This window comes from Taudactylus pleione, unplaced genomic scaffold (genome assembly GCF_031769625.1).
Source record: "Taudactylus pleione unplaced genomic scaffold, aTauple2 ptg000216l, whole genome shotgun sequence".
Classification (NCBI taxonomy): Eukaryota; Metazoa; Chordata; class Amphibia; order Anura; family Myobatrachidae; genus Taudactylus; species Taudactylus pleione.
Genome location: NW_028284618.1, coordinates 6,010,219 through 6,033,891, shown reverse-complemented (window position 1 = coordinate 6,033,891; position 23,673 = coordinate 6,010,219). Strand labels below are relative to the sequence as shown.

General features: G+C 44.6%; 1 protein-coding gene across 1 annotated transcript in view; it reads right to left on the bottom strand.

Annotated features, from left to right (window-relative positions):
* CUBN (cubilin) overlaps positions 1-23,673 on the bottom strand; it is a 321,603-nt gene that overhangs the window by 201,638 nt on the left and 96,292 nt on the right. The window contains exon 29 of the mRNA XM_088478650.1: positions 2,552-2,733. Within this exon, the coding sequence (XP_088334776.1) occupies positions 2,552-2,733 (182 nt within the window). The remainder of the gene's footprint in view (positions 1-2,551; positions 2,734-23,673) is intronic.

Below are 23,673 nucleotides of genomic sequence, written 5' to 3'. Positions count from 1 at the left end.
CTGGTTACTTTTATGCCTGATTTGAAGTTATAAGGACAGTAAATCGTTTTAATGCAACATGTTAGCCATATGATTTCTATAAACATTTTGTTTAATACACAGATTTAATATTAAGTTTGCCAAGCATACGACAAGACCATACTATTATTAATCTAAGGCCACAGTGCAACAGGAACACAACATAAACACGGAGGATGGGTAGTGTATGACTAAACGTGTTTGTGCTTTCTGCTAGAATGCACAATGAGCCGATGGGTTAAGCTGCTCTTAGTATTTCCTTCTGCCCGGTTAGCTCCATTTATTGGTGGATTTCAGTCAGCATTCCAAAGTTCTGAGCAATGGAATTTGTTTAGCATGATAGCAAATGATGTGAGCTCAGTACAGTCACTGCAATCTAGCATTGTCAGATAGTAGTTATAGCAGGAGGCATAGATCTCTCTTACTGCTGAGCTGCAACATACTGACGTGTGCAATCAAAGTATTTTTTATGATCAGATTTATCACGGTCAGAACCCAGCATCAAACCTGAACATACAGTAGAGTTCATGCTACAGAAAAGTTACTGTAGTCTTATATTGTTAAACTTTATATAGTGTAGTTAGCCTGCATATTTACACTACCATTGTAGCTTATACTTCTCTACTCTAGCTGAATGTCATAGAGACCCTGAAATATTGGTGATCTCCCCGACTCCCTGAAGAGTGTCACAATCTCCCTGAGGCTTGGACTTGTCATCACTCTGTAACCACCATGGAGGAAGCACTGGGGAGAGGAATAAGAAGGATGTGAACTACAAGAAAATGGCCCCTGCTCTCTATAACACTGATGGTTACATGAGTGTCTGTGTGCCCATGTATGTGTGATGCATTACAGGTGATTTGTGCGCAAGGAAGTGTGCTGCTTTCATACAGGGTGTGTGTGTCCAAGGACATGTGCTACAGTACATTACACGGGATATGTGATAAATTTCAGGAACTTGGCGGGACAGAGTTTGAGGAGTTCATTTAAGATACTAGAATATAGTCGCACGGTTTTAATGATACGTTCTTTCTGTGTTATTGAACTTTTCTTTATATTTTTTACAGTGACAAATGTGCATGGTTTGCAAAACTCAAATACTTATGCCTTATACACACAGGACGATTTTTCTGAACGATATCGTTCAACGATAAATCGTTCATTTTTATGCAGTGAACGACCAACGATGTGCGTTCCCGCATGAACGATAATGATATCTATGGTCGACCGTACATGCAGGCCAACTTAACGATTTTGTCAAGATTTGCCTGTAAAGACATGACTGCACTGAAATGAAAATGAACGGAAGTCAATTTTATAATACACATCTCAGATGGAGCAGCACGCGTGCACTTCAGCGGTCTACCTGAAATGCTTTTTTTTTTTTTAAAGAAGGCAAGTATGGTGTAGCCTGGTGCTTGTGATGAAATAATTACATACATTGTCTTGCTCATAAAACACTGGGATTTTTTTTATTTTTTTTTTACTCGTTGGTCACTAAACATAATGCCAGAATGGCAATGTTCTGGCACTGCCCCATACTGTACCAATCTGGGATTCACAGGACCTTGATGAAGCAGTTCAATATAGAATGCATCATCAAGCCCCTGGAATGCCCAGTTCACCTAGGAAGTGTATGGGATCTGGGAAGATGGTCTACCCTCAGTGTCCATGACCGAGGACTCCAGAACATTATGGGAGAGCAGTATGTGTACAGTGTTTGCAGAGTCAGAGAAGTAATTGAAGCTGTAAAGAGGATGTATGACTCAGCAATCCAAAACGTACCACAAAACCAACTGTAAATTAGCTACAATAACAAAGGATGAAGGTTTTGGAATCGCCTTCGTAGAACCTAAATTTTTCTATCATTAGAAATCTGTGAGTATATCTGAGACATGCAGCCCATGGAAAAAGACCTAAAAATATTTCTAAACTAGAAGAATTCTGTAAGGATGAGTGGGAACAATCCCTAAAGCAAGAAGTCTAGCAAAACTCTTATCTTGCTACCACATACTGTACATTTGGAAGCTGTGATTTCTGCCAAATGAGAGGGTGCTAATTCCTGATGGACAGAGTGCCCAAACTATTGTCATGTCATGTAGCCTATAAAGGTGGTGCTCATTTATTTTTACTTAAGAGTTCCAGTGTGACATGCAACTTTTGCGCAAGGACTGCAAGTGACCCCTACAAGTTAAATAGTGAAAACAGCTCCTGTCCAATCAGGAGTCCCGTGTTTACTACACACCCACAATTTAGCTACGTGAACAGTTAGGATGAGGTAGGAACACCACAGGTAACAGCTCTCTCCTCTCCCTGCTATCTGTGCTGTCAGACCTGTAGGGAGCTCCTGCAAAAGTGCACATGTAAGCTTCCCAAAACAGCACTGGTCATCTGAAAATGGACAATGCCTTTAATTGAAGCAAATTATAACAAAACCAACTTCTTATGGAAAAAAAACACATTTTATTAAATTTTCTTCGTCCACTTATTCATTAATACTGAGCTAGTCATCCTATTGTGTGTAACATCTTACCTGCAGCACGTCATAGTCACATGTCGGGTGGTACTCTATACTGAAGTCCACAATAGTGATCTGGATGCTGCTGCCCGGTGACGTGGTTATGTACCAGATGCATTCTTTGTTATTTGGATACTTCATAGGATAACCAGGGCTGCTGAAGGAACCATTGGGACCAGTCAAATCTCCACCACATCCTGTTAAGACATTATAGTAGCATAGTAAAGTGTTTGTACTAGTTCTTACTCATGACTTAGACCCCACTCTATGCCTAGAAAACATAATGGAAACAGCGGCTATAGGATGCATACCTAGCTAGCCTACCACTGTGCAATAAGCAGTACATTAGAGGGTATGTAGTTGCCGCTGGTCACAATCCCGACAGCAGAATGCCGGCTAGGGATTCATGATAGGCGTCGAGATACCGACACTTAACATAATCCCGATGCCGGAATCCAGGACAACGCGGGACCGAACGAGGTAAGTCCGGGGCGCCCATCCTCTTAGCCGCGTGGGGAGGGTTAGGTTTAGGGCACCCCAGGGGGACTTAAGGTTAGGCATCCCCTGGGGAGGGTTAGGGTTAGGCTAGGGGAAGGGGGGATTAGGGTTAGGCGCCACTAGGGGGAGGTTAGGGTTAGGCACTCCCCGTGAGGGTTAGATTTAGAGTGCGGGGAGGGGGGGTTAGATTTAGGCACTCCTGGGGGGGTTAGGGTTAGGCACCCCTAAGAGAGGGTTAGGGGGGGAGAGGGGAGGGTTGGATTACTTACGTGCCGCTTTCGGGATTTGAACCGGTGGCTAACCAGCCGCCGGCATTTTAATCCCATTCCATCGCAGGCCTGCTTTACCAAGACATCTGTGGTTCTTCTGATAAACTCTGGCGCTCGCTCTGAATCAGGGCCCTCCTACCTAAACTTGGAGCGGCCTCTTGGACGCTCGCATAGCTGTGGGTGACAGCTTATGCGAGCGTCCATGCTTATGCGAGCGTCCATGATGATGGTCGCGATGGTCAAGACCATCGGGCTTGCGACGAGACCCTGTGGTAGGGTCTCGGTGACCGCAAGCCCTGGAGTGATTTTGGCTCTATCAGAGCCAAAATCTCTCCCACTGACATCACTAGTGATGTCAGTGGGGCCGGACCAGATGGTAGGCGTTCCTATGGGACCGCCTCCGTCTGGCAGCCACGCCCCCGGCACGCCCACCAAAGGGGGTGTGCTGTCAATCAACATCGACAGCACTCCCCCTTTGGTGCGAGACCTGGAGCGAGGCTTCCCAGTTACTCCATGGGTCTCGGCATGCGCACTAGGGCACCATCGACCCGCTTGCGAGCGATCAGCGCTCGCGAGCGGGTCTGAATCAGGCCCTCTGTCTAGAACCTAAGGGGCAGATCATGTATAATAGAACTCAGAAGGCCTTGCCAGTTTTTTTAAATAAATCTGGTATAACCCTTATCCAGTCTACCAAATGAGTGCACAAAAGATGCTTTCACCCTAATCTTAACACACCTTAATGGAAAACATATGTGATAAGAAAAATAATAGTGATTACTTTTTAAACTGACCATAAAGAACTATGGGCCTGATTCAGAGATGTACGCTATTGCACAGCTGCTGCCACTTTGTACGCAGCAGCCGTGCAATGATATGCTAATGCCGCAGGAGGCGTCTTGCATAAATAGCCGCCTCCTGCCGGCTTCTGTGATCCACTGCTGCGTCTGGAGAAGTGGCGGCTTGTACTCTGGGTGAGCATCGATCATGTGAGTAACCTTCAGGTTACTCAGGATGGCCGGTGTTTACACGCTACTGAAGGCAGTGAAGCTGTGTACAAGGATGCAGCCATTAGCTTCAGCACGCCCAGAAAATAGGGCCAACACGCCCTCGTCTATCACGCTATGTCAGTCAGGCTGCAGTGCCTGGGCACTGCGAGCGGCCTTGCAGGAGGATATATGCACATGCGCCGTACATATCCTGCGCATGCGATCTTCCATTCTAAATCAGGCCCTATATTCTTTTTTTATTTAGCTAATCAAGATGTCAAATTAAATTTTGCAAAAATTAAATATACCTAAACTAATATACACAGATTTAGGACATTTTCTACATTTAATCCAGCCAATATTCTAATCCCATAGATTGGGGGGCAAAAAGGGGAAAAGAAAGGGGGTGGGGGGGGAATCACCGCACCGATCCAAGAGGATCTGTATAGACATGACGTAGGGTCACTAATATGCTATTGCCACCTGAATATATAGTATTAAATTACGGCCTAAATTTCACTGGTGTAGAGGGGTGGTGGTGCTACTCAGAGTTAGATGTAATATCGAGGAAATAAAAGGGGGGGTGTTGGTTCGGAGAGTAACCAGATACAAGAACTCTATAAGAGTGCAGTCTTATAGCTCAATATGAAAAGTATCAATTAAAACATAACTTTTAATATTAAGAAATAATCCTTAAAATAGATTTAAGGTGCGTACACATGGAACGATATATGTCAACGATATGAACGATAATGATATTGTTCAACGATATATTGTTACGTGTGTATGCAATGAACGACCAACGATGCGCGCTCCTGCTGGACGATAACGATATCGACCATCGTCCATGCATGCAGGCCAGCAGGTCTGCGATCGTTGATCGTGGGTGTTTTTTTGCTGTGTGGATGAACAATATCGTTCATTCAGCACACCAGGATTTTTAAAGGGAGATCGTTCAGCGATATCGTTATCGCTGACGATTGTTCCGTGTGTACAGAACATTACATAGACACCACAAATATAGCAAAGGGTGAGGAAACAGTGTCAATAGATATAAGGAATATAGATTATAACAACCCAGATTACTTGGAAAGGCGAAATATAGAGAAAAACATATATATACAGCACAATACGACATGAAACATGTACGACAATCATAAAATCACCAAGGTTTACAATAATTCAAGATATAACCAATAAATGGTACACCCTATGATGCTAACTCACAGTATTGAATTCAAAAAGAGAGTAAAGAGAAAAGTTGGGTATGACAGATCCTGCATATAGACTCTGCTGCTCATTCTCTTACGTAATGTAGAGGAGAGAGAGTGAGAGATCCATTAGTGCAGTAACCCCTTGAAACAACAGTCAACAGTGGTTCCCGTCATCAACCCTAATTTCTGCTTTGTGAGTCCAAAAAAATCTCTCTTTGTGAAAGAAGTCTGGAAACGTATTTATTAGAAATTAGAATACATGAATTCAGGTGGCAGGAATATAGGTCAAACTAGAAAAGAGGTGAAAAATTTGATTTGTTTTCTGTCTCCGTTTCTTTGCAATCTTGTTATACTGGCATCAGGGCCGTAACTAGGGTAGTGCGATCAGTGCCATGGCACAGGGCACCGCAGGGCAGGGGGCGCTGTTTGAGCCTGTCAATTTTCCTGTTCATTATCATTCTTACTTGTAGTTTACTCTTCTTTTATCCCCAGCATCTCCTGGCCTCCCCTATCTCTTCCCTGGCCCTTCCCCATGAGGCCATGGCCCTTTTTCAGGTGCACTATCACTGTCCCTATTTAAAAAATGGAAGGGGGGTGCCAATGCTCCCTGGCACAGGGCACCAAAAAGTCTAGTTACGGCTCTGACTGGCATTAAAAGTAGATAACATAGTATTATCTTACTGTATTGGTTTACTTTGGTATGTAAATTCAAGTGGCAATCAGTAAAACATTATACTGTAATGAACATGTTTAGAATATGCTAGTTCTTAAAACTAAATCAGGTCACACATCATCATCATCGAGCTAGTCAACGTGGCCATGGGAATGAAGGGAACAAAATTGTGCAGATCCCTTCTATCTTTGATTTGGTGTACATGGCCAGATGTAAAAGTGTAAAGGAAGATGCCTGTTTAATGGATTGTCGATAATCACAAGCATAAGAACCACAAATCAAACAGATTATTTTTCTAAGTGGTCAAATTTTATGTAATCCTTTTGTATTATACACACTATTTCAAGCAATGCACAGACTGTAGGTTGTTCTATTTTGGATCATCCCCTTTTGGAAAAAAAACATTAAATGTGCAATGTATTGGCAGGTAGTTTTCTTTATTTCATCAACTTAATCCAAGAGCACTGCTAACCCTTCCAGGCACATTGGATTGGGAGTTAATGAAATTAGGACCTGATTCAGACTCGCTCGCTAGATGCGTTCGCTCGCACCCAGCGTATGCAAATTTGTGTATGCAGGCGATCGCACGGCAAGACATTAGCACGCCCACTACGTATGTCTTGGCGTGTGATTGCTTTGTGTATGCAGATGCCCACCAGCCTGTCTAAAGACTGCTACTTGCGCACGTCATCTCCAGGAAGTGTATGCAACCATTGGTACATCGGTTACCATCGGAAGCGCTCGCAGCGCTTAAGGTTGACCATATCCTGCCGCAAGCACTTCAGTGTAAAATCCAGCCAGGTGATGTGTACAATAACGCTGCCTCTTAATTATGCACGCCTCTGAAACGACGTTAAGACACTCAGGCACGCCTGCGTTCACACCTCCACTCCCCCCGTTTCTACCAGCCAGCCCCTGTCACCACCCACAAACGGCTTCTCCTGTCACTCACTCTGCTGGGCAGTCTATGCGCAGCGGGCGAATGCTTCCCGATCTCTCGCAGTGGTTCGCGCACGTGCACTGCGATGCATGCGCAAAATGCGAGAATCATCCAGCTACGAGCGAACGCATCCTAGCGAGCGGGTCTGAATCAGGTCCCTAGTCTTTCAACATCAGTTTGAGAAGGGAGATGTGAAACCCCTGAGTGGATCCAGAAGAAAGGTGGTTGCCATACTAGACTTATCATCTGCTGGTTGAGTACAAAATGATGTACTTAGGCCTCAGTTTGAATGAGGGCATCTTCAGGGGGATGTTGCTTGTGGAGAGTCACAGGTTTCCTATAACCATCTTCAGTAACTTTTACAGCATCTTCCACAGTCGCTAAAGATCCTGCTCCTATTTGTCTGCAGAAGGAACCCCAGAGTGTGCAAAGATGGAATGACCACCAAGTGTATACCATGGTTAAAGTAGAAAAGGGGGATACCACTGTGCAGTGAACTATGCCCAAGAAAATAATTGGGTTCAATTGTCCTAGGCATCGGAGACAAAGCATTGTATAATTGTTAGGAGATATGGACACAATGCATCTGTGGAAAGGACAGGGGCATCAGGAACCTGTGGACTCCTTACAGTCAGCCACTACAATTCATTAAGACCAAATCAACCTGTTGCCCCGAATCCCTTCCAATCATGAGTCATATCTCCAGTGCAGGACCTGAAGCTGGCATCCAGGGTGGCTCAGGCAACTTGGCACCATTTTGAACTGGATCCTGTGCAACAATTCTAAAGTGATACCATTCCCAGAATCACGCCTGGAAGGATAATTGCTTTTACCCTGCATGATGGATTGTTTGGAAGAGATCTGCTGCAAAAGAGTGTCAGCCTTGATGTTGCTAGATCCGGGCCAGCATTTTGTAAAGAACGTGAGCCTGTTAGGAATAGCGCATACCATGCCAGCCCAGAGTTTAACCTCTTCACCCCCCCGAATATACTGCAGGTTATTAGGCTATTTTGGTTGGATAGGATACAAGGTGGAATCTTTCTCGCTCCAGAATGCACCTCAACTCAGTGAGCACCACAACGATGACCACCAACTCCCAATTTCCTAAATCATAGCTGACAGCAGTGGAGTTGAACCTCTTTGAAAAGTAGCTTCAGAGGTGAATGACGTCCTTGTCATCAGTTTGGGAGAGCACTTCTCCTGATATACTCTTGGATGAGTCAACGTTAAGTGTATAGGCTCGGATGGGGGACCACTTGGCTGCTGTAGCTATCCTAAACATCATTAAACAGGTCCTGGCTGTTATGAGAAAGGAGCATTAGATCGCTTATAAATTAGGTATGCAGAAGTTGCATAAAAATATGGCAAGTCATATCACAAGCAGTAACGGTATACCACAAATCTTTTGAATGAAGCAAATACCCATTAGGATGGTTGTACAATTTCAAGCATAGATATTACCTTTTCAATGCCTGATAAATGCAAAAATATTATCCTTATTGTAAAGTGCAACGTAATATGCTAGTGCGATCTAAAAATATAACAAATGAGGCGTTTAATTCTGCCTAGCACATGACAATATATATAGCAGACACAGTCAATCATATACTTCCAAGCAGCCTATAAGCAGTATCAAGACGAGGAGGGGGGCTGCCACTGCGTGCGTCTAATGACATCACACATATACCTTATGACCCAGCCACATACAAAGCTATTGTATAGTGAGAGAGAATGGTCATCAGTCAGACTGACAGGAATGCTCTGCAAGGAGATAATGTGGTTATATGGAAGAGGAGTCAACAATGCAACTGATCTGAACGGCGAACTTCTCAAGCTGACCTATACTGGCATCATCATAAGCATATTCATCCCATACTTTCCTGCATTTGAAAAAGCATTTCAGGGAGACTGTTAAAGCAAGACCTACAGTATGTGCCTGGTGCTGAGACGGCGTGCACTGCTCCTTCTACTCTAAATGAGCCCCAGATCAGTTACATAGTTATAGTTATATTTGAAATAACGCAAGATGTTTTTCCATAGCTGAGACTGTGCGTAGCTGTGAGTAATTCATCACACATTCCTGGGTACACAGTCACTCATGTAATCATCAGTGTGCTGAAGAGTGGTGGCCATTTTCTTGTAGCACACATCCTTCTTTTGCTTCAGTGTTTCCTACATGGTGGGTGAGATTGATGACATCATCACTGTGTTGTGCACACTCAGCCTGGGCTCGGGGAGATTGCTAGACTCCTCAGGGAGGCCACCACTATTTCAGGGTGTTTTTCTTGCCATTCTAGGAGAATCATCAAGTATGATTCATCCCTGTATACATTAGTCAAAAACCAATAAAAAATAAAGAGTCCTAAAAGCCATATAATACTATTACTATATTCTCCATACAAATGTCTTGTGGGATATTTAATTGTTACTGGTGATAAAGGCTTCATCTAAAGGTGACAGATATATCTGCAGATGATGGCCGTTCATACACACTGAACGGCCATAATCTGTGTCTTGCTGCGGGTCCCGGTGACCAGGGGGCGTCGGGGGCGTGTTCCTCGCCCGTACACACCTGCCGATGGACAGATATGTCTGCAGACATATCTGTCCATCGGCTGTGCAGCACAGCGAATGCGATATGTCGGTGAACGCCGACATTCACCGACATATAGCGGGTACACACTGCCCGGCGGGCAGCAGATACATTGGCCGATCAATTGATCGGCCAATGTATCTGTCAGTGTGTACCCAGCTTTAAGGCCCCCATACATCAGCAATTGATTGCAGCAATCGTGCAATTTGCAATCGATTGTGTGTAAAAATCTTTCCCTTTTTCAATCGATTGTGGCAATTCTACAATCGATTGAAAAAGGGAAAGATTTTTATACAATTGCTGATGTCTGGGGGCCTTTAGATCCATTTAGACAAATTGTCTGGAGTGAGTCACTCTGAATTCCTGCAGTGCCCACTTTGGCTTAGGAGCTGGCTGTACAGGACATTTACATCTGAATTGCTTTGCTTATGACTAAGCTGCTCTCTCTGGAACAGGATTATGGAAAATTGAGCCATATTAGCTGCTGCTGTTTCCTTCATAAAACTCCTATACTCCCACTCTAATGTCAGCGTGTTCTCACATTCCAATTTTATAGCTCTGATTCCACTATTACTGGGCATGAGTTGTATATTCCTTTTCTTTAATTTCTTGGCTAAGATCTGCTACTAGTGCCACCTTTTTTGTTTTTTGCTAGCTATAGACAGATTAATTGTTTTTTTTAGTGGTCATAAAAAATAGAGAGGCGGAATGCTTTGGTCTAACGGAATGGTATAATTTGGAGGTTCTAGGTTCAGGTGTACCTTTCTAGTTATTGCGGTTGGCCTTATGACCAAATTTTCTATGAGGGAGTTGTATTTTTGTCTACACCCCCTTTCTGCTATATATCTTATATACATTTGTTTGTATGCTATTGGATATTTTTGTATCAAATATTTGTACCTGACATTGTATTTTGTTCTCTTTGTCAAACTGTCAATAAAAATTGTTTGAAAAAAAAAAACAATGGGCACCAGGCCACAAAAAAAAAAATAATAGAGGGGACACTGAGGATCAGCATATACACCACACTTCGTACACTGACCCTGATTCAGAGCCGGACGCTCTGACAGAGCGCTCGCTCTGAATCAGGACCGGGCTTTTGTATTTTTGGAGCAGCCTGTCGGGCGCTCGTATAGCTATGGGTGACCACCCACAGCTATTGCGAGCGGCCATGATGATGGTTGCGATGGTCAAGACCATCGCGACCATTGGGCTTGCGACGAGACCCTTGTGGTAGGGTCTCGTGGCCGCAAGCCCCAGAGAGATTTCAGCTCTAAAAGAGCCGGAATCTCTCCACTGACGTCACTTGTGATGTCAGTGGGGCCACCCCCAAACGGCAGGCGTTCTCATGGGAACGCCTCCGTTTGGGCAGCCACCCCCCCAGCCCACCCACCAAAGGGGGCGAGCTGTCACTCAACATCGAGAGCTTGCCCCCTTTGGTGCGAGACCCGAAGCGACGGATTTCCCGTCGCTAGCCGGGTCTCGCGCATGCGCACGATGGAGCCGGCTCCGTCGTGCGCATGCGCTGTGGGCCACCATTGACCCAGTTGCGAGCGCTCAGCGCTTGCGACCGGGTCTGAATCAGGCCCACTGTATATAATCCATGGCCAGCTTGTCTAAGGGGGACTGAACCACGATAGTTACTTGCTGAAGTTGCTAAGTGCACTACAAACCGAGTATGCAGAGATATATACAGATTAATGTAAATGTGAAATCTTTAGTATGTTGTGTGATGAATAAATTTTATTAGGCGTATTGCACTATGCATACCTCCCAAGTGTCCCCCTTCTGGCACGAGACCACGCCCCTTTTATCATAGGACGAGGGGCATCTTTAGAGAGGAGGGGCCGGTGTGCATTTCCCGCCCGGGGCCCCCTCCGACCAACGCGGCTGACCGGCCACCGGAGCATTAGTAGACTCTGGGCACTAGAGTGTGCCCGGAGTCTACTGCGCTTGCTCAAAACGCCGCAAAAATGGCCGCGGCGGCCATTTTTCCGGCTTTTTGTACAGCGATGACACCTGGCACGGGACCTCAGAGAGGTACGTTTTAAGTAATATGGGCGCAGGGTGTGCGGTGCAAGCCCCCCCTGGACCCGGGGGCATGTATGCACCACACGCCCATTATAGATACGCCCCTGCATGGGGCCACGCCTCCTTTTGGGGCGCGCGGCAATCCCGACCGTGGACTGCACAAATTTGGGAGGTATGCACTATGTTGTGTTGTTTTTGCATTCCATATGGATGCACTGTAGATGACTGTACACGGAGCGTCTTAGGACGCTTCAGACGATCACACCTCTACCCTTACAGCTCCCCAGAGCATCTTGAGGATGCTCCGGGCATTGCTGTAATCAATGGCGATTGTGGCCCCAGGCCCTGTGTGTTGTCATACGGAGGGGGCATGGCCTGCACCAGGCCCGCAATAATGTTCTATGTATCAAAATGGCCCTCGGCAGAAAAAAGGTTCCCCACCCCAGTGTTAGGGCATGCTAACACTGTGGCAGGGCATGCTGGATGAACCACAGAAGCTGGAGTGCCACAGGATGTCTTCCCCTGGTCTAAATTACGAGTTTGATACATCTTGTCGACTTTCAAAATGTTGGCATTCATAAAGTCAGCATGTGAGAAGTTTGTCATTTCGACATGTACAATGTTGACATGCAGTATTTTGATACTGACAAATTGTCAACAAGCAATTTTCAGCCTCAACCTAAACCTAATATCAACATTTTCTCCATGTTGAAATTTTTCAGATGTCGACAATTTAACCATGTAGACACCATAACATTGTCAACATTATGAATTAAGACAATCTTACTGCTTACCTGTCACACTCTGGACTAGTAACAAAAAAACACTTTCTCACCGCTCCGGTGCCTGTCCAGGATAGCACAGAGGTCCACTCATGCTGAACATCGCTCCCAGCTGGTGCTGAGGTCTGTCTGTGCTGCTGCTGCCCCGTCCGCTCAGTATCCTGTTACTAAGCATGGAGATGGCTCTCCGCAGCCTCTTGCTCAGAGCGTGTCTTCCCAGAAGGCACACAAGCTGCATGCCAGAGTTCCCTCCTAAACAACAGTATGGGCGCAGCCATTTTGGTCTCTGTCATCTGTCTTCCTCCAATCAGAGTACTGCTCCCAGACCAGCTGACTGCAGCACCCAAACCCTGGGGATCCTCCCCTATAAATTCCATTTCCAGACTGGCCTCTGTTGCCAGTACAACGTCGCTTCTTGCTGAAGTTACAGCTTGGTGCTGAGCTCCCAGGTAATCTGTATCTGAACGGTCCCAGGGCCTGATTCAGTATTAATCGCAACTGTGATTGCGGCGGCGATTACACACGCAGTCTCACTGCAATATGCTAATCCATTGTGATCGCTATGCTGTTGCAGCACAACATCAGGATGTCCACTTTACCTTACACACATCCGTAATACTTAGCAAGACAGTAAAACCATCGGTAACATCGAGTACAATCGGAGCCTCACGCACACTTGCACAAGGTCTGACCTTACGCAGAAATTGCTAACTTCAGCGCTCGCAGTGGAAGCCCAAGCTGCGTATGGCATTGCGGTGGATAATTTATGCACACCCCTACAACTGCGTTCAAATGCACTGGCAGACCTGTGTTTCGCCGACCACCCCCCCGTCACCTCCAACAAATGGTACTTCCTGTCAATCACTCTGCGATGGGTCTGCATAGTGACTGCGATTGCAGTTCTGATCACAGTGGCTGGTTTGCGCATGTGCAGAACTCAACAATTGGCCGTTAGCGTGCGTAATCGCAGTTGCGATCCTTGCTGAATCAGGTCCCCAGTCCGTTATATCCAGTTCCTTTATCTGGTAAACAAGTCTCCTATACCATCTTGCACACCAGTCTGGTTTTTTACCACTGAGACCTGTTCTTACAGCCACCATCGGTTCCAGACGATACCTCCAACCATCGGTCTCAACCGATGCTTCCAACATTGAACTCAGGGTCTCATTCAGACCTGCTCGCGAGCGCTGTGCGCTCGCAAGCGGGTCGATGGTGCCCAAGTGCGCATGCGCGCAATGGAGGGAGCTCCGTCGTGCGCATGCGCGAGACCTGGCGAGCGACGGGCAAGCCGTCGCTCCAGGTCTCGCACCAAAGGGGGCGTGCTGTCGATGGTGAGTGACAGCACGCCCCCTTTGGTGGGCTGCCGGGGGCGGGGCCGTTCCAGACTTCAGGCTGTAATTGCCTGCAAAGGATTTGCAACAAAGTATTAAAAAGTGAAAGTTAGATTTAGGATTGTTTAGTTTGTCCCATTCCTTTTGGCCCCTTAAAAAGTGGGAGGCACATATAGAAACCATTGTAATTCCTACACCGTTCACCTGATTTGGATGTAATTACCCTCAAATTAAATCTGAAAGTCTGCAGGTAAAGCACATCTTGTTTGTTTCATTTCAAAGCCATTGTGGTGGTGAATAGAGGCCAAAATATGAAAATTCTGTCAATGTCCCAATATTTATGCACCTGACTGTATACACATAGGTTTACATATACAGTATATGTATACATCATACTTGCTTACTTTTGACAATCAGGGAGAGTTGGCAAGTATGGTATAGAATATATAATGAAAACTCAACTATGGCTATTAGGGTCTGATTCAGACCCATTCGCTAGGATGCGTTCGCTTGTAGCCTGCCGATGTTTGCACTCTGCGCATGTGTACGCATCGCAGTGCGCGAACCAGTCCATGCGATCGCAAAGCGATTGCCCCTTGTACACAGACGCCTCGCTAGATTGAGTGACAGGACGAGCCATTTGTGGGTGGTGACAGGGGTTGGGCGATGGAAACGTGTCTAAGCGTCTTAACGCGGTTTCAGAGGCGTGCATAATTAAGACGCAGCGTCATAGTACACGTCACATGGCTGATTTACACACTGAAGCACTCGCAGTGCTTGCGGTAGGGTATGGTCAGCCACAAGTGCTGCATAAGCTTTCGATGGTACTCGCTGTTACCGATTGTTGCATACAGTTCCTGGAGATGACGTGTATCACTAAGGGAAAGTGGGCGTCTTAAGACAAGCTGGTGGGCGTCTAAATATTGCACGCCAAGACATAGTGGGCATGCTAATGCCTTATCATGTGATCGCGGGATTTACATACTTTGGTTGCGTGCGAACGCATCTAGCGAGTGGGTCTGAATTGGGCCCCTAGCACAATATAGCCTATTCATAAATGGCCCTGTAACCATGCGCAAACTCTAGTTTTTTGCATATTTAGGTTACCGGGCTGTTCGTCATCAGGGGTCCCAAATGGACCACCTGATAATCAGCAAACTCCGAAAAGTGAAAGTTTTCGGAGTTTGCTTCCGAGAACAGTGTAATCTTCAGACGGCACTTGCTCTCGTAGCCCCACTCCTTTCTATGGGAAGGAGTTCCGGGGATGCAGAGAGGGATTCGAGCGGATCCCTCCACCACCTCCACACTATCCCCCCGGCGGCTTTGTGCATGCGTGACACGAGGTCACACATGCATAGCTGGGACGATGGGGAGGAGGTAAGTAAATAATCGAGGGGACAGCTGCTTTTCGGAGCAGCTGTCCCTGCACAGGAGCAATGATTAATTGCTCCGGTGTCAAGTTTCCCCCGCTGCGATTTGGATATCCCTCGCAGCGCGATCATTCCTTAATCATCAGGGGCCTTACGGCCTCCGATGATGAATAGGCCCCATAGTGTCCTTTAGTGGAAGTTCTTCAAAAGTGGTAACCCCACTCTTAAAACCTGGCTATGATAAGGTGCACCTGCAAATAAAAAGGATAAAAGAAATGTGCCTGATACTGCAGTAAATTGTGAGGACACCCATGTGATAGGATAATGAATAGTCAATTCCTCAAATAATAGGAATTCCATTTATGATTTCAAAGGAAAAAAAATACCTTCACGGTGTAGTATTTTAATGGTTATCTGAACCAGAGTTGTTTACAGGACCCAAATCAATATGGGATAAAGCATACGCATCACCATTCCCAATGAGTTTCATTATATATACGAAGTGGGCAAAATTTTGGAACAAACATTCCCTGAATTTAAATGAAATACAGTTTGGAGTGCAATTAGGAGAGTGCAGAGCATGTATTATATATATATATATATAAATAATTATATATATTCTGCAATTATTCTCTCTCTCTGTAACTTCACTTCAGCGGAAGAACTTACGGAATCATGGAATCATACAAGACCAATCACATCCACGTATGAAAACCGCCTCATGGAACTAGCTCAAGTTGCTTCTAACTGAACTACTGTTTTATATACATATACTAGCCAATGGTTTATAGGAAAGAAAAGCCTCTGTAAGAAATGTATTTCTGGAAACTTGAGATTTCTTCATAAAATTATCTATGCAGATCCCCAGGGATATGACACAAAACGTCTAGCCCAGAACTGTTGCTTAGATACCAGTCAATAAATAGATTGTTTCCAGTACTGCAATTTTACTCGGAAAGGCCAGCAATCACCACGGATTGTACAATGTATGAGTCACGACCAGCTCTTATTTCATGTGGCTCTGTAGCAGATTTAGTATAGTATAGTTGTTAGTGGCACAGGATAATATGTATGTTATATAACGCACTGGTAGGCATCAATTAGCAGCTCGTAGTAAAGACCTGGTTGCTGGGTGCTCACCACAGATCTATCAGACTGCGCAGGCAAGGCTCTCGGCTCTCATAGAGGAAATGAATGACATGTGTTTTCCCTTAACTCTTACTAGCTACAAACAGTAACCGCTGCTGATATATCTGCATGTGACCACACAGCGAGGCGCGTAATGTTACCATGAGGGAAAATGAAGGACCTGATGGGGTTTTGTCTTTTTTTTGTTTAAAATGCGTTTATTCCCTTAGAAATGTGATTTACAAAAAAAAGTGTCAGTGTTTAGAAATGCTGGGAAATAATTGTATTATTGAAATACTAAGAATAATAAATATAAATAATATAATAACAATGTTAAGAAATAGTTAAGAAATGCTAAGAATAGTGTCATACTAAACTAAGCACGCCGGTACTTTTTACAGTACTGACACAGAAGGAAGTACAGTTATGAGTCTATAATATTCATTTTCATCCTTATCTTTCATCTTTATTCAACATTTAATTGTTGCCGCGAGTGATACTGGCCTGAGACGTCATAGTAGCTTATTACCCTTATCAATAGTCTCCGTCATGGTGCAAAGGCGTGGGCTAGGGCGTCGTTACACAATAACGCTGAATGCCCACATTGGGACTTTCAGCTGCAAAAAATGTAATGAGCAAAGATATAAGCGTTACTATATACTTATTATCTATCTATCTATCTATCTATCTATCTATCTATCTATCTATCTATTCACACTTTCAAGACAGGAGAGATAGATTACAGTTTAAAATAAATCACTTTTTTATTTATTTAAATTAATAAACTTTTACCTGTTTTCTTGATAAGGAAAAAAATTGAAAAAAACAGGGACTACAGAGACTATACATGACTTTGGGATATAAATATTAAGTGAGGGCATTTCATAGCAATCGCTTGTCAGCGGCAGGACTTAAAGGGACAATACAGGTTGAGTCTCCCATATCCAAAAATTCAGAAATACGGAATATTTATAGCATGACTGAGAAAGTGAAATCTTTGCTTTCTGATGCTTCAATGTACACAAACTTTGTTTAAAGCACAAAATACAGTACAAAATAACCTTCAGGCTCTGTGTATAAGATGTATATGAAACATAAATGAATTTCATGTATCTACACAAACTTTTTTTTATGCAGAAAATTATTGAATATATTGTATAAAATTACCTGCAGGCTGTGTGTATAAGGTTTATATAACACATAAATGCATTCTGTGTTTAGATTTGGGTCCCATTCTCAAGATATCTCATTATATTATGCAAATATTCCAAAATACAGAATATTCCGATATCCAAAATACCCCTGGTCCCAAGCATTTTGGATATGGGAGACTCAACCTGTAATATTGAATGCAAAACCCCCCCTGGTAGGGCATTTAGTATTATTGCTCTATTAAATCCCCTGGCTAGATCCACCTGCAAATGGCGCCACTGTAAATATACCTTTGTCTCTTTTGAGACATTTTGAAATCACAGCAATACGTAGTCAGGACCAATGAGCCAGAAGCTCTTTCACTTGTAAGTTTCGGCCGTTGGCACACTTCCTTTTCTCTGAACAAGGAACCATTTGCAATGTAACCTTCTCAATATTCATACAGTATCCCTGGTGTGTGTGTGTGAACTGAAATCAGCTGTGTTGGAATCCCTGTAATTAGAGACAGTTCCGGAAGCTCTACACTGAGGGAATTCTGATATAAAGCAGCCACACAGAATACACGATGACAGGGAGAGTCACTTTGAGTTTGATGGGAAGCAGTTTTTCTCATTAGGGCCTGTACACATGGGGGCGTTGATAAAACAGAGAACTACTTTCAAATGAAGGACTGTATCTGTATATTCTCCACTTAACTATTGACAGATGCAAATGATATGAAAGCATTAACTAGCAAAATAAATAGACAATTAAAGGAACACATTTGCAACAGCAGAAATATGCAGGGCCTGTAACACAGATGCCGTTTTCTTTGTTTTGTGATATCATGGCTATTTTTTGTATATTAGCTTCTGGTTCGGTTAGTTTCCAAAGATGGTGGTGACTGTGGGAAGGAAATGCTTAGTGGTAGGAAATATTAAAATAAAACCTGAATAGGTTAATATTGTGCATTCGCTGTATGTGTGGGAGGTGCTTTCTTAGCGCAGGAAATCGCTACAGGTGTAATCACACCCCCAATGCGTGCATAGAGAAAAACATGAATATTTGCCAGTTGTACTCAATTATGCGACTGCACCTCCACTAACAATACACTTTGAGGTAGATGTACTAAGCCTTGGAAAGAGATAAAGCGGGTGAGATAAAGTACCAAACATTCGTCTCATCATTGTCATTTTTCAAACACAGTCTGTAAAGTGACAGTTAGGAGTTGATTGGTTGGTACTTTATCTCTTTCCATTTTATCTCTCTCCAAGCTTTGACAAATCCTCCCCTTTGGCTGTCGTGATTATCAGTGCTAACTTGCACTAGCACGATCGCTGGTGCAAAAGATATACTGTATATCTTCATCTCATGCGCAGATGAATGCGCTACCTGGACTCTGCCTCAGAATAAAACTGTGGGAGTAGCCACCACTTCACCTTTGAACCTAAACATTTATAACACAAACTCTTGTGTTGGTGTTAGAGCCTTTCCTATCCAGCGCTGTAAGCTTTCTTATCCTTTCCTATCCAGCACTGTAAGCTTTCTTATCCTTTACTACCCAGTACCCTTCCAATATGCAGCAGCAGGGGCTAGCGGTGGTAATAGCCACAGTGAGACAAGTGCTTGCCAGCATGAGTAAGAGAGGGACACTCCATGAAAGCTTTAGTACGTGATGCATTTAGGAGGCTTTGGGCTCTATTTATTAACATTATTTTTACTAAAATAAAGTGAAAAAGGGTGTTTTCACACCCTTTTCACATTATTTTAGTTTCACCTGTAGTTACTATAGGGCAATTGGAGTAGAATTAGTAAAATTCTACTCCAATCCCTAGGGCTCTATTTACTACAATCCGCATATTGAATGCGGATTGTAGTGTGATATTACAGAGTGAATTCGCATTGCGAATTCAGGCAATATCACAGGGATTTACTATAAATCCCTTGCAGGGACAGAGCTTGCGATAAAGCTCTGTCCCTGCGGATCCCATCCGCACTCTAGTCGCGGTATTTTTGGAAAAAATACCGCGACTAAGAGCCCGCGCATGCGCCGACCGACCACCGCTACTACCCCCCACCGATGCTAAGCCCCGTCCCCAGTGCTAAGCCCCACCCCCGCGATCGCGGACCCCCGCGACCCCCCCCTCCCTTCATTACACTTACCTGCATCCTCCTGGCCTCCGGTGATCTTCTCCTGGCTTCCCGATCAGGTGATCTCCCATACTGCACTGGGACCCGATCACCTGATGACCGGGCCGCAGTGTACTATGGGAGACCAGCTGACCGGAGAGGAGCCATCAACGGAGGCAGAGGCGGGAGCCGGTACCAGTAATCAGCTATGTGGTTTAAGCAGACCGCAAGCTGATTACTGTAAAAAAAAGAGAAAAAAAATTAAACATTTTTTTTTTACTTACCTGAATCCAGGGACCGGTGATCGGGCCTCCGGTGATGGCTCCTCTCCGGTCAGCTGGTCTCCCATAGTACACTGGGGCCCGGTCATCAGGTGATCGGGCCCCAGTGCGGTATGGGAGATGACCTGATCGGGAAGCCCGGAGAAGATCACCGGAGGCCAGGAGGATGCAGGTAAGTGTAATGAAGGGAGGGGGGGGTCGCGGGGGAGGGGGGTCGCGGGGGTCCGTGTTTGCGGGGGTGGGGCTTAGCACCGGGGGGCGGGGCTTAGCGTCGTTGGGGGGTAGTAGCGGTGGTCGGTCGGCGCATGCGCGGGCTCTTAGTCGCGGTATTTTTTCCGAAAATACCGCGACTAGAGTGCGGATGGGATCCGCAGGGACAGAGCTTTATCTCAAGCTCTGTCCCTGCAAGGGATTTATAGTAAATCCCTGTGATATTGCCTGAATTCGCAATGCGAATTCACTCGGTAATATCACACTACAATCCGCATTCAATATGCAGATTGTAGTAAATATAGCCCTTAGGGGGAGATGTATTAATGGCGACATCGCCGTTGCGGTACATCCCCCCCGACTTCGCGTACATACCGCGGTTCATTACCGCGGTATGTACCAAGGATTTCGCAAAGGACAGCTCTCTCGATGAGAGCTGTCCTTTGCGATGCTGCCGGGCAGAGGGACTTCCGGGTTGAACACCCAGAAGTCCTTCTGCGCATGCGCAGAAGGACGCGGGCCGCGGGGGCTCATGGGAGGGATCCGATCGGATCCCTCCCAGCCCCGAGCGTCGCGCTATGAAGCCCATAGGCGTGGCGTTACCTAGCGACGTGAAGCAGCAGAATGCAGCGCATTCTGCTGCTTAATACATACGGGGAATGCGGTAAAACCCCCGAAAATGCAGTTTTACCGCATTTTGCCGTTAATACATCTCCCCCTAAGTTCCGATGGGGAGGTCCCAGAACTCAGTGAGATGCAGAGAAGAATCGGTGAGACCACAAAGTGTAGCTATGAGAGATTGCAGGTACAGCCAGGCCAGGTGCTGTAGTCAGTATGCCCAGAGTGCAGCAGCATGGCTGTTGTACAAGGCATTCATTGAGGCTTAGAGGTACCACCCATAAGTATGCATTGGGGAACAATGCAGAATGGGGAAAGGGGAATAATTACCCTGTAGTGCAGGGAGATTAGGGTGAGAAGAAATACTCTGATATTGTGGAAGATGGCAAGAGAGCAGAGCAGAGTGAAAATGTTGATCAGTAAGAGTGTCAGCTCTTTGGACTACCAAATCATGTGATACAACTGTGAATATGCAACAGAGAACGCTGCAGAAGGAAAAAAGTAATAAGTGATGTGATTCTTTATTTCATCAGGAAGTCTGGCACCCATTGCCTCGTTCTACCATGCACGTGTCAGCAGGATGTCCAGATAAAGGCGTCCGGGTATGCACCTAGACAGCACCACAGACGCACAGGGCGCCGCGTTATGTTATAACTGCATAGTATTTAAAATTCTAATAACAAATATAAAAAAAATAATGATACATCATAAACAAATATTTCACCTAGAGATGTGCGGGACCGGATTTCTGAAATCCGAACACACCCGGATTTAGGGTTTCCGAGTAGAACCAGGTCAAGGTTCAGACTCACTTTTGTGTCCTGGTTTGGATCTGTTGCCCGTTCGTAACTCGGATTTAAAAACCGGACTCAGGTTTTGGATTCGGGCATTTTAGTTGTTTTTATAGTTTTGAATCTATTTTTATCCGAATCCAAAACACTTGAGGGTGGTTTTGCAAAACCAAAACATGAAGATGAATCCAGATCCAAAACCAAAACACGGGGGTCCGCGCAATTTTAGACGAACTTCAGAATTTAATGGTATTTATAGGATTGCTAAAATGTGAAGTACTGCGTAGTATTATATCCCAAAATACAAAACAATGTCTTATGTTATAACACACTAATGAAAAACATAGAATGAAAAAAAAAAATCCTTTCAAACATTCCTTTGATCTGAGTTTATTACACATGGCAGACGTTCAATCTGACTCATACTGTAACTGAATGAAATACAGGAACGTGTAATGAGATCCATCATTTCTGTGACTGCACAATAGTCTAAGAAACTGTCTTCATAGTGTATAGTAGTTAGATAGAGGAGGCACCAAGTGGTTATCCAGCTATGTGGAACTACAAGTTCCAGCAGGTACTGACAGACTGGAAGAGTCTGCTGAGACCTCCTCTAGTTCCAAGGCAGCATGTGAGCCACTGGTTTCCTAACCCAACTTAGTGCAGAATTCGGTACGTTATGGGTGTGACATAGACGGATCTAGAACCACTGGGTTAAGCACAACTCATGGCATAGGTATATGGAGAATGACATCACTTCCTAACTTACTGCACTAACTCTGACGCGCACAGCTGCATCTTTTCCCAGAAGATCACCAAAGCCCTCCCCGCATTGCATAAAGCTACATCTCCCAGACTAACACAAGCTACTGCTAAGTGCTCCTTTCCTCCCCCATCTACAGACTATTCCTGATCGGATTTTCACCCACCACAACCCTTTCCACCAATTTTCTGTTTTCAAGCCACTATTTTTCTATCATCCACTGTTACTTACACAGTCAACATTCTCATCTACAAAGCAACACATTATGAGCTGCCCTTAATAGAGTTAATTTAATAGTTTCATAATTAAATATAATTAATTACACCACTATGTACTTAGAAATACGCTTCAAATTGCAAAGTACAGCTCTCCCGATAAGAAATGTCCTTTGCGATAGACAGATGCTACAGGGACTTCCAGGTTTATTATCCAGAAGTCTTTCTGCACATGCACAGAATGGTGCGCGCCACCACGGGGGACACTCAGAAGAAACCCGATAAAAAACCCATAAGCTTCTATTGTGTAACGCCATCTAAATATGACGTTACCCACCTGGTCGAAGCACCAGAATGTATGGAATGTCCGGAGCTTGGTACAGTACATATAGATATGCAGCTAAACCTCAGAGAATGCAGTTTTCATGCTTAGTTATCTTACTGCTTTGCTAGGCCAGTTCCACGGATATGTGCCTGCGTGAGTCGGGTAGATGGTTTTGGCTCATGCACAGTGGAACTGAAAGCGCAGACTTAAGCTGGCCACACATCTAAAGATTATCTGTCGAACCAGCCAACTAGTTGATTGGTTGGAATGAAAATCTGGTAAGGTATGAAAGCAAATGGCAATCAGCAATTTGCTCCCAAACGCCGGAAATATGGACAAAAACTGTTGTTTTAACGAATTGTTTAGATCAAACTTGTCTGAACGACCATTTTCATCTGTTTTCTGGCATTTAGGAGCAAATTGCTGATCAGTTACTCCCATACGTTACCAGATTTTCATTCCAACCAATCAACTAGTTGGCTGGTTGGACAGATAATCTTTAGATGTGTGGCCAGCTTTAGGCTTTCAGTTCCACTTGTTAAATAAAGATAATTATAAATATAAAAAATATTGCTCGAAAATATGATTTATTTTAAAATAATAAAGCACTTTTTCAATAAATGTATTCTGTTAGCTCCATTCTCAGATGATGATAACAACAAGAATTATACCAATACATATATTGTCACAATGCGTGTTTACTTGGCAATGGCCAGGAAAAGCCATAAAATCTTGACTACCAGCACAGGTTACTGCCAACAACCTACGGGCATCTGAACTCTTTTTACACAGATCTGGACTCAGTCGCACATAGATGTACAAATGTCACAAGCCTCAGTGGTATGGGTACACCAGCAA